Source organism: Anastrepha obliqua, chromosome 4, assembly GCF_027943255.1.
Source record: "Anastrepha obliqua isolate idAnaObli1 chromosome 4, idAnaObli1_1.0, whole genome shotgun sequence".
In the NCBI taxonomy this organism is placed as follows: domain Eukaryota; kingdom Metazoa; phylum Arthropoda; class Insecta; order Diptera; family Tephritidae; genus Anastrepha; species Anastrepha obliqua.
In genome coordinates, this window is record NC_072895.1 from 807237 (window position 1) to 820003 (window position 12767).

The window sequence follows — 12767 nt, forward strand, 5'->3', positions numbered from 1 at the left end:
TATTTTTTAAATCCCCTACGTGTTTCTCTAGCTATTCTTATCTAGATTAAGAAAAAAAAATGTTTCTTTGTTCCAGATTAAAATTTGCACCCTCTGTGCTGCGTGCCGCGGAGCTCCTTCAAGAGAAACCACATAACAAAAATGTCTCCAATGCCGCCATTTTGTAAAATTTTTCGATCAAACTTTGTAGTTTTGTATTTTAGTATATAAGTAATAACTTCCCAAATCAGAGTGATTGTTTCCCCTTTCCTTCTATACAAAAAAATTCTTTAAAAATCGTGTTCATTTTACGCGTGTACAGTGGTGTTACCCCTTAATATCTATTTTGTCCCCTTCAAAGTAATCCCCATGAGATATTATGCACTTGTGTCAACGTTTTTTCCAATCTTCGAAGCACTTCAAGAAATCATTTTTTTATCTTGTTCAGCTCCTCCTTCGATGCCGTCTTTGTCTCGTCAAACGTAGCGTAGCGTAATCCTTTCATAGGCCTCTTCAGTTTCGGGAACAAGAAAAAGTTACAGGGGGTCAGATCTGGGGAATACGGTGGCTGTGGCATTATTAGTGTGTTGTTTTTGGCCAAAAAGTCGTGCACAAGCAACGATGTGTGAGCAGGGACGTTATCGTGATGCAAGAGCCAATTTTTGTTCTTCCACAAATCCGGGCGGTTCTGGCGGATTGCTTCGCGTAAATTGCGCATAATATTCCTTATAACCGTTTTACCCTGTGGCAGGAACTCAAGATGCACAACGCCCCTACAATCGAAGAAAACTGTAAGCAAAACTTTTACATTCGACCGAACTTGACGCGCTTTTTTCGGTCTTGGTTCGTGCGGCAGCTTCCATTGAAATGATTAAGCTTGGGTATCCACATCATAACCATATACCCACGATTCGTCACCAGTTATGACCCTCTGGAACGAATTTGGGTTTTCGCGGACAGAGTCCAACATCTCATTAGCAATGTTCATGCGATGCTGGCACGAGCCAATCGATATGTCTAGGTCCTCAGCAACTTCTCTATCGTGATTCGACGATTGGCCAATACCATTTTTTCACTTCATCAATTTTTTTGTCTGTTGTTGAAGTGCTCCGCCGTCCGGCACGCTTTTCGTCGTTTACATCTTTTCGGCCTTCTGAGAACATTTTGTACCACCGATAAACGTCGCTTTGGTCGAAAGTAGCTCCTCTGTATGACGCGCACTTAATTTCGTTTTTCACACAAAATTTGATACAGGTTCTTTGATCCATACTTTTGAATAGCTGTCAACAATTAACTGAACATTCAAAATGGCCGAACTCGTCGGCATGAGTGAGAGACATGAGTACCAACATATCGCCACAAAAAAATCGAAATTCGAATATACGTAACCTGCGAAAATTCAAAATTCGCGATACTTTTTGAACACACCTCGTACTTTCTAAAAATTATTGTATCAAGCTTAGACGTTAGGAATTAAAGGCTCAGACAAAGTTGAAAAATAGTTATAAATTCTTTCTAAATAGAAAAATGAAAAAAAAAAAAAAAAAAATAATGCAACATGAGCAAATCTTATTCGGTGCGTTATTATTATTTTTTTTTTATTCATCAATTACACTATACTCGCATTTTAAACACTTTTTTGGGCAAACATTTTGACAACTAGTTGATCTCACTTAATTGCGGCCTTCTAATTTCAATGGCGTGCTCCGTTTTCTCAGATAACCGTGTTTTAAAAAGACCTTGGGCCACTGAATCTCATTTAGAAACAACCTTAATAAATAAAACATACAAATGTATGAAAACGTGCGGACTTTTAGATTTAAAACCCATTATCTTATTCTGTTTATGGGGTCCATTATGATTTCCAAAAATTGTTTACGATGTATGCACCAAATAAAACTCATGATGAAAATAGCCCAAACAAACATCCAGATTGACAGCTTAAGCGCCGTGAATTCATGCCGAAGTTTTGCTTGGCTTTATGTGCCAATTTAAAAGTAATAGCAGATAAAACAAGCGCCGACTAAAACGTGGTTGATAGCAGTGGCGAGTCGACTAAAATCTTTAGAAAGTCTTGCAATAAGACGACATTTTATTAGTTTATGCAATTTTTCTATGGTGATTAAAAGACCCTCCCTGCGGGGTCGGACTTCCCTCGGTCCGAGCGGGACTTTTCGATACATTTCCCTCAAGGGAAAAGTGAGCGGGGCAAAGCACTGGAAGGCAGGGCATGATAAACATCTCCGCAGATGGCTCGAAGTTGGACGGGAGGGTTACTTGAGACAATCCAACAAACAGTTGATTGGTTACTTACTTGTGTAACTACTGTACCGACTGTGTCTTAATACAGGGTGGCTGATGAAAGCCGCTACCAAAAAAAAATTGAATAACTTTTTTTCTTTTTAAGTTATCTGTTCCATTTTTGTTTTAATTTGCAGATTGATCTTTAAAATTTATTGAAATGGATAACTGGGACACGCAAACAAGAATTTGGATAGTCCGTCGCTATCACGCACTGGAGTCCGTAGTTTTGGTACAGAGAGAGTACAGGCGGATGTTTGGCGACGATCCCCCGAGCAGATTTACCATAATGAGACTGGTGAATAATTTTGCTGAGCAAGGAACAGTCGCAAGAAGGCCTTATCATCGAAACCCACCAGTTCGGACGGAGGAAACGATCGCTGCTGTAGCTGCAGCTATACAAAGCAATGCAAGGGTTTCAGCAAGAAGCGTATCTGCTCAACTTGGTGTCAGCCGACAGTCTTTGCAAACAATAATGCACAAAGATTTAGACTTATTTCCCCACAAAATTCAAATGGTTAACAAACTGAATGCATCAGACTTGCCGATTCGCTTGGAATTTTGCCAGAAGATCCTGCAAATGGTGGAAGAAGACCAAAACATGTTAAACTGCCTTTTCATGTCTGATGAGGCCCATTTCGATTTAAACGGCAATGTGAACAAACAAAATTGTCGAATATGGAGTACTTCTAACCCACAGATACTCCACGAGACGGAATTGCATCCTCTTCGCGTGACAGTGTGGTGTGCGGTCTCTTCACGCTGTATTGTCGGGCCTTATTTTTTTGAAGAAAATGGTCACACCGTTACGGTTCCTGGAGACCGTTATTTGAAAATGCTGAAAGAATTTTTCTATCCAGAACTACGCCGAAAGAGAATTCCTTTCAACTCTGTGTGGTTTCAACAAGATGGGGCAACGTCTCACATAGCCCAGACTGTTATGACAGAGTTGCGACGAAAATTTCCCAATAAACTGATTTCAAGAAACTCCGAATTTCGTTGGCCCCCCAGGTCGCCTGACCTTACTGCACCTGACTTTTTCTTGTGGGGTTTATGTAAACAAGAAGTTTATAAAACAAAGCCAACAAATTTGGATGAACTAAAACAATCCATTCGGGCAACAATTGCGGCTATTCCTGTCGCAACTCTCAAAGCAGCAATGAACAACTTTTTACTAAGATGCCGCACTTGTGTCAGCGAGCATGGGGGGCATTTAAATTCAATTATTTTTAAAACTAGTTAAGCTACATTTAATAAAATTTAATGACCTTCAACTTGAAAAAAAAAATAAATGAATTCCATACACTAAAAAAAAGTTATTTGAGTTTCTTAATGTAGCAAAATTCATCAGCCACCCTGTACTTGTGTTCCAGGTTACAGGATCCTTGCGGGCAACTGTACTATATAGACAGGGGGCCCTCGAGGTGGTTTCCATGTCTAATGATAGGGTTGGAGTACCATTAAAAACCTGGAAATGGGGGTTTGGTTCAACTCAGCGAGCGTTGTGTAAGTACTCAAACGTGCAAAGTCGTGCGATCTTTTTGGCCACGTGTAGATCGAAGGCGCTCGAGGGAACTTCTAAGTCTAATAAAGCCGTGGCTCATTTCCGCACATTCCGGTATTCACGAGGTGCGACTTGGTATAGCTTCGAGTCCAGTTGTCCCGCTCTCACTGAGGTAAGATTCAGACAACCTGATTCTCGCTTTCCTTTCTATTAAGCGGATAGTACATCATATGTAGTCATTTTTCGGTGTTTTATGTTTCTCGTCCAAAAGGACCCTTGTTCGGGCAACCGTATAACCTCGACTAAGTGACAGCTGTTCACTAATCAGGCATTAAGAAATAACTTTTTCAGACACCTACCCGATTGTGTTCTGATTAAGCGCTTAGTCAGACATTGAGAAAATTGCCCTCGACGTTTAGAACTTTAGTAGCAGTTTTAGTGACAGCTTTTCGTCCCTCTTTTCGGCCCTAAACGATTTAACTTGACTTTGATTGAAGTGAATTTTGTGTGTGCAATTACAGGAACACATTTTGTTAGATAAGACATAACTTATGGATTTTATTCACTTTTCAGAAAAGAGTTTACTTTTTTAAAATACTTGTATAACTATTTAAGAGTTTAGCTCATTAAAATAAATTTTTAATTATTTTCCTTAGAAATATTTTTCCATATGATCTCATATACACACAAGTACTATATATGGCTTCTACTTATTTTAACTTTACACATATCGTATATTTACTTTGTAGTTAATCGTGTTTCATTTATGCATTTAAGTTGTTTTTTTCGCCCGTCTTTTTCCAGTATTTTCATCGGATTATGATGTCGTGTAAAACTTGAATGAATAAAAGGCCGTTGTGATAAAAGTGTGCTGAATTGAAAAAATATTATTTTAAGCAAATTTTTCTTCTCTTAATTGTTTAAAATATTTTACAAATTAACCGCTAATAAAAAAGCCTAATACAACAAGTATTTTATAATTCATACACACCTACATATACATACATAAATGAACTAAAATTTTAGGTTTCTCGGTTCGTATCTGTCGCTTGGCTAATACTCTCGTGAGCACAACTCCACCACTCACTTTTCAGTCATTAGCCGTAAGTAAATTGCATTTATTTTAAAGACACATCGCACATTGCTGCTGGTGCTTCCTGAGGATTATAATCGCCATCGGGATCACTTGATGCCACTATCGCTTGCGTTTCGGTTGTCGAATTGTTAGTCGCATTTAGTTGATTAACTAATTTTATTTTTGCTGAACCGCTTCTGTCCTTACCATCATTAACTTCAAAATTGTCATTTAGTGCAGATGCCATCGGTGATGAGGATGAAATTGGAACAACACTCGCCACACTTGGACTTGCGTGCATTGATGCTGGCTGTGTGTTTTGGGGGGCGGCAAGGCTGATTGGTGATGTTGCTGTTGTCAATATGGTCGTAGACGATATCGATTCTGAAGGCTGCTGATTAATAGCTGCTCTTGGCAAAAGCGAAGGTTGCGGTATTGCCGTGTTTAATATTGCCACCACCTCTTGGGCACTCTGGACAGTTTGAGGTGACTCTTCAAGTAATTCATTCGTTGCCACCAGTTCTTTCGAAATTTCACTATTCTGCGTATCCGTGCTTACACTCGTGGCACGCACTGGCGATGGTTCGTCCACTAAGTTTTCTGTCGTTGCACAGCCATTAGCAATTGCAAAACTACCAGATGACAGGGAATCGTCTGTATTTTTGTTTTCTTCGTTAAGTATTGACTCTTTATTGGTGTCTAGTTTTGATTGGCTTTCTATTGAACTTGGAAGAGACTCTTTCCTAATGTTTTTGTAGTTTTCCGGTAATGCCACTGGGGCATTGAAGTTTTCATCATTTTGGTCCACTTGACCCTCATTTGAATCCACACATCCCGCACCTTGAAACAAATATGGAATACAAATAAAATAAATGCACATGTGGAAGGGACACAAATATTAAAAAAATTAAAATAGAAACAAAAACCAAAAAATGTTAAAATAGCAGTCCCAACGTCATTGCCAAATGTTTTTGAGAGCGACATATCGGCAGTAAACAGATATATATAGTGCGTTTCATTCCTATAACGGATGTAGACATTTTTTACAACCGCGATCACCATTCGGTAGGCAAAAACAAATATACCAGTGGATTTAGGCTATGAAAAGGGTTCTCGTAAAAAATAGTATGCATGTTCAATAGTGCGGCAATATCGGGAACATAAATTAGAGGAGAAACTTGGCCGAAATATCATACTTTGAGAGAACATATGCGCTAAGCCCATAGTCTGTGCACAGGGTGGTCCGTCGAACGTATGGAATTTCTTTTAATTGGGCTATAAAGAGACGTTTCATGTTTCCACTCTTTGGTCTAATTGAGTCAAAGCGTGGCTTTAGCTAATTAGCATAACCGTTTCGGCTGATTACTTGATTTTAATATATCCCAAGATTATTCATGGGAAAAGAGAACCATTTTGTATATGCCTAAGCTAATTTACAATCACGGATGTTATTTTAAGCCTTTCACACTCCGATGCATTAATTGTTCGAGTTGTTTGAATTCCTATATATTTGTGTATATGTAAGGTCAGACAGTGCGACTATTATTACTACTTATTATACGTTTCTTATGGTTTATTTGAGCTTAATTATGTTTTCGACTCATCAAAAAATGTTATTGGCTAAAAATTGTAAAATTTTCACAAGTAAATACGTCAGCCATGAGTCTGAAAGTGTTCAAAATCGATAGATCAAATTTCAAACGCTACATGAGCTACCCTGCATAAATTAAAAACACAAAATCACCAAGACTAAAAGCTGAGTAACCAGCAAGACAAATTATGAGGAAATAACAAATATGGATGGCTAAATTCGGTCCGGATCGACTTTATACTTATAAACCCTCGTACATTTAATTTGATCTGATTGTTAACTTTTGTAATCAAACAAACTCATCGAAAATGAGAATTATAGCTTATAATATCAGATGGAGGGAGGGAAATTTGGTATTAACCCTAGATCACTAAATTTAAGTCCTTGTTACTATTTCACCAATCACTCGTTACTGTCACCAAATGGGTGTAAATTAAGAGAAGTATTTCTACTTAACCAAGAAAGTTCTGCTAGTGAGGTGGTGTGACGGAAATATGTCAAATTCGCAAAACTGCAGGCGTGCGTAGTCTATTAGACGAATGTTTAGTGATCCAGGGTTAACTTATAAAAAGTGAGCAGTGGTTTCGTTCGATCTCAATAACATTTATAGGGGATATAAATGAGGTGTACCAAGTTTGGGAGAGTTTTATTTAGTCGTTATCGAGAAACACGCAAAAGTAGATATGGCAGAGCCCATTTTCTAAAATTTTAATTCCGTCGTTCTTTGGTTTTTATGTCCATGATTTGCACCAAATTTGAGAAATTTTACTTTAGTTATAACGGAGATACATATCACGTTTTCTGATTTTTCGATGATGGGAGGGAGGCGGGCGTTGTTATTGCCTGATTTCGCCTGTACCAATCTACCTTGAACAAAGAGTAGTGAAGTAGTTAGTGTACCAAGTTTCAGACGTAAAGTCATGGCTAAATCGACTTTTCTCATCATTCTAAGCATTTTGGAATAAATGTATGTATACGTGTGTCTATATCTATCTCGATTATTTTATGCTTTTGCGGTTCGATAAGAAACGGCATTGCTACTAGCCTAATTTTTTTTTATGCTGGTAGACTCTTTATATCAACGTATTTGAAGCTTCATTTCAATCTGTCAATTCATCCTCATTGATGCTCAGGGAGACTATACTGAATAATAAAGTGCACCTCAAACCATAAAATTGCTTCTCATAGAAAAACCAACACTCACTCCACGAATGCGAAGCGAAGCTATCGTCCTTCCTGCTGGTATGCAAGCAAGTATGCAGTAATTCTTATCAGACTACATTAATGGCCTACTCTAAGCCTTTTAAAAAGTGCATAGCATCTTTTGCTACGAAAGTGATTTGCTGTCTTCTGGGATGTTAGGCATGAGTATTTAATGTTTCATGGGATTTGCAACATAACATTTGCAATAATGTCAAAAGAATGTTGAAATAAATCGTAAAGTATTCACCTGTTATTGTTGTTGATGCTGACTGTGTTTCAGTTGCAGCATTTGCCGTAGCGTCTGCTGACATCGCGTCCAATGAAGTAGTTGCTAGTGGAGTAGGCTCGTCATTGCTCATTCCAGTTGTAGACCCTGCATCTACGTCACCTGCGGTTGGTGCATTAAAAGAGATTGTTATGCCAATGGTTTGACCGCTGCCACCATTTGCACTACTTTCTGTTGCACCACTTGTTGAACTATCTGTGTTTGATACCTGTGTTATGGTAACATTACCATCAGTCCCATCGCTGCCATTCCCAGCACCACCTGTCGCGGCTTCGCCTGTTGAATCAGCGGCGGCGGTGGCTGCGCCCAGATTTGCGGGATTTATTTGAATAGAACGCAAATTGATGCGTTGCAAATTAGCGATTTGCACGCGGACACGTGGCGCTCCAATCCAGCCACGTTGGAGCAGCGTGCGGCGCAGGGTGTCCACAGCTCCGACACGCCGCTGTAGCAAGCCACCAACAAATGGTATCTGTCGCTGATTTCGAAGAGCATCAATAAGCTGTTGGTGCTGCTGTTGCTGCTGAGCCGGGCGCCGAAATAGTCGACCCATAAGAATAGCAGCAGGTCGTCCCTGGCCCTGCAATTGTTGCTGCTGTTGGGGGCCGTTCCCTGCCACATTCTGATTGTTTGTTATGATAAGTATTTGCGCTTGTTGAATAATGACAGGCAACTCGTAACGATGGAAAAAATAAAACATGGAGTGCTGCATATTTTTTGAATACAAGAGAGAGAGAGAAAGAATAATCAGATTGCGGGATGTGGTAATATGAAAGAACATAAGAACAAATTAGGTTTCCACGTGATGGCAACAACTGTAACTCCACTGTTTGCCTTCTTATAATTCGTCGTTATTGTTTCTGTGAACAAAAAGTGTGCATTCCACTTCATGGGTATCCAAAGGCGAATTATATTTGCTATTATTATTACTTACAACTATTTTTATGAATTAGTTTCAATGAACCAACAATTACCATCTTTTGTGAAAGTCTGATATTTTTCAAATAAAACGAGTTAATCAGCTTTTATTTATACACTTTGCATTTCATTTTAATCTCTAGTTATTTTGGTAATGATCGGATAAAGTTGAATCTAAAAATCCTTAAAAAATGGCTAGGACTAGGATATTAAATATTAATTTTTCCCCATAAGTACTAAAGTTTCTTGTCTATTCTATCCAACTTTCCTTATTGGCAAAGCTAGCAAAGTACCTTTCTCTAGCTTCGAGTGTTTAATTTATTTTTAATCATAACATTTAGTTTGATTTACGAACATTTTACAAGCTACAAAGTAAAAGAGAATTGAATATTTCAGAAAAATGCATTAACTGGAATGACCACATAAAAAGGATGTGCAAATTTTAATCAATTTCTATGTTTGAATACGTGTTTTGTAAAATAACTAAAAACGAATAAAAGAGCGCGTCGATGTTGAAGTGGAATAAAAGCAGCGAAGTTCATTTTTTATATGGACGACGACGAACGCCCCTATTGGAAAACTCTTCATATTTTATGTAAGGAGAAAAAATAGTCAACGACATAGCGACGAGTGTACGTCGAATCGATAAAAAAGTTAATAGCCGAATGTCTGCGAGTCCCTCTTTTACAACGATAGGTGTAAATAGAAACAGCAATCAAGAAGAATCTAAGGAAACAGTGTGAGTGCCCAAGTCTGGGTGCTCTACGGCATAGAACGCTGGGGAAATTCTCGATGGTCAACTTGAAAGAAATTGCAGAAAAGAAAATAGACGACATAGGCAGATTCATAGTCGAATCAAGATGGTTCGACTAATAAAGAGTAGTGGTTCTAAAAGTGGTGTGGTATATTTGTGGCATATTTTGTGCTAATTGGGTATGGGCTGTGCCACGCAGACACCACCTCCACCAACACCACCACCCTCTCTTACTATGGCTATAGGCATCCGAATCAATAGGTGAAAAAATACTCTACATTAAGACAGCCTTAAGAGCTTTTAATTCTTAATTTAAGTAGTAGCATAACAAATTTGTATTTAAATACCAGCGCACCGATAAATTTTATTATTATCTGTGAATGTTAAATCATCATGAACGTCCACGAACGAGCAACGTTTGGAAACTTTAAGCTTTTGAGTCGGCCATACAACACTAAACAAGCTGTGCTATAATGGATAAGCTCGTGCTCATAAATTTAGCAGTCGATTCAACACTGCTCACAAGAATTCGGACTATCTCAGTCACATCGGGAAATTTGTGTAAAGATCGCATTAATACAAGAAGTAAAGCACACTGATTTTTTTAAAACGCCGGCACTTTTCCGATTTGGGCTTTATAAACTTATATTCAATTTCTTTTTTTTTTACCAGTACTACGGCGTAATTTAATTAATAATTACAATTTAATATAATAATATCAGGTGGTCTAATGATTTAGCCTTAGTCATTCATAATTATTTAGGGTTTAAATATAACTTTTTTTTACGTTTTTGTGATTTGCGGATTTGAACCCTCAACAAATTTTTGGTTGGCTTTTTTAAACAACTTTTTCAGGTCATCCTTCAACGTTCGAATCATGCAACAACTCTGGCCATAATAAAATAGGCTTGAGGAGAGTTGACATTTGCAGCCGCAAATAATATTGCTGTGGGTCTTCAACCACGTGAAATCTCCAAACAAAATCGATACTCGCCACGTGAGCCAACGCTCTGCATCGACTTCCTAAATTGCATGAGTTCAACCAATGAACCAATTTGCATACTCGCACTACACATACGTAGAAGGCACGTGATACAGACACAACTACATTGACATATTGGCAGTAGCATCTACTGGCTGCTGATGTCAAATTAACTTTATCATAACATTGACAATGATAACTGTGCAATGCCAACTGTGGGATAAAATCACGTCTTATATGGTCAGAAATCCAAAAATGCAAGATGTGGTTTATGAAGCAACTATCAGGTCAGTCCATAAGTTCGAGCGTTTTTAAAGGTGGTTTTAAAATTAATAAAAAAGATGTTTAAAGTATTTATTAATCAATAATATATTTTCTTTCATTATTTACAAGGTCTTCCCAACGTTTAGGCAAATTTTTAATGCCCTGCCCATACGCTTCGATATCCCTTTTTATAGCTTCTTTTGAGAAGTAGTTCTTGTTACTCATATGGGATTGATCTCCACGGAAAAGGTGATAATCACAAGGTGCAATATCCGGAGAATATGGTGGATGCGGAATGTGGAAGCTTTAGTTTTGCGCTAAGTTTCATAACATAGAAAACACTAATTGTTTGCGATAAATTTTACTATAGACGGCCGCCATAGACAAGAATATTCAGGGGTAATATTCCATCAAACAATAGAATCTTTTTAAGGAGACCCGGTGGTCCAGAAATTTCAAAAAATCGATTTTTTGTTTTTTCGATATTTCGAAAGTATAGTATCTTAAGAATATATGTACTGTGAAATTTTCATGCAGAAATTCCCAATATTATAGCTTCTGCAGCCCATTAACTAGGTAGAGAGCAGTTCACGCGCTCCTGTACCTCAAAACTTTAAACTCATATATCTCGAAACGATTTTTTCGGCCTGGTGTTGTCCAAAACACGAAATTTACAACCGAATCGTCAAAAATTTTAATATGTTGTTCACAACATCAATGGCTATCGCCCGTACTAGAATCATATTATTATTTCAATTATTTCGTATTTTTTTGATTAAAAATTTGAAAAAAAAAACGATTTTTAGAGCGCCAAATAATTGTTTGGTTTTTGTGTCTCAGATAAATAGAAGAGTCAAAATAGACAACATCGTCCAGGTCAAATTTTTCGGGAGGCTCAACTTCAAAGTCATTTTTAAAATTATTAAAATTAAAAAGATGTTTTTTAATTTTTGTATGTAAAAGGAGTTAAATAAAAAGTCTAAAAAATTTAAATATCGTTTTTCATTTTTTTTTTATTGTAAAAAAACAATCTTGAAAATTCCCTAAATTTTCGAGCTCTGGACTACCGGGACCCTTTAATATGGCATATTTGCACACTTGTTCCTACACAAATCTAAATTTTGCCAAGCCTTCGGGCTTGGGATTGGACTACTCATTTAGTGTTTCCTTGGTGAGATGGTGTTACATTCAGGCCTCTCTGAGAAGACCGTAAATCGAATACATGCAATAAGTGGTAGCATTTTACAAAATCTGGCAACTGCACGTCTTGTTGAATAACGATTTATATTAAATAAGGCATGTGCATTTTCTCCTACCTGTACTATTTAAGTTTATGACTCCGAGTTTCTATATTTAGCAGTATTCTTTTAAGGTTAACTGTTATTTTTAACAATATTCAATTCATTTTACACTTTGTATAGGAAACAAATATTAAACGGCTGATCGAATAATCATATGCTAGTGTTCGAGACGATAATTCAGTAGGTGGTCACCGACTTATTTTTGAATTTTATAGAGATTTCTCCAATAAGTGCTTATATTTATATATGTTATATAATTGGCGTTTACACCCTTTATTTCGCGTTTGTTCTGTGAAAATGAAATAATTATAGAACTAAAACCGTTTGCTTTTAATGTGTGCAAGTGTATAATGTAAGCTATTACGTTAAAACTATTAAACTTATAAGAGTGCTTTTGATCGATTTATCTTTTCATTTTTGGTCTAGAATATGTAAAACGAGTACCTGAACCTAAGTTAGCATCACTAAACAAACTAGCCATTTACAGAAAAGTACCAATTTTACGAAGATAAATGGGAAAGAGTAATTTTTTCCAATGAAGAAAAACATTCAATCTGAACGCACCAGATGGCTCCCAAATTTATTGGCGGGATAAACGGGAAAAAATTA

General features: G+C 37.4%; 1 protein-coding gene across 4 annotated transcripts in view; it reads right to left on the reverse strand.

Moving 5' to 3' along the window:
- Nucleotides 1–4353: 4353 nt before the first annotated feature.
- The window catches only part of LOC129244450 (uncharacterized), a 31316-nt gene continuing 22902 nt past the window's right edge, over nucleotides 4354–12767 (reverse strand). For 3 of the 4 annotated variants that reach the window (XM_054882084.1, XM_054882086.1, XM_054882083.1), the window contains 2 exons: nucleotides 7901–8645; nucleotides 4640–5699 (listed from right to left, as the gene is read on the reverse strand). In XM_054882084.1, the coding sequence (XP_054738059.1) occupies nucleotides 4903–5699; nucleotides 7901–8645 (1542 nt within the window). In that variant the 3' untranslated portion in view covers nucleotides 4640–4902. Of the gene's footprint in view, nucleotides 5700–7900; nucleotides 8646–12767 lie in introns of all 4 variants that reach the window. The other variant, XR_008582368.1, reaches the window with a different exon arrangement.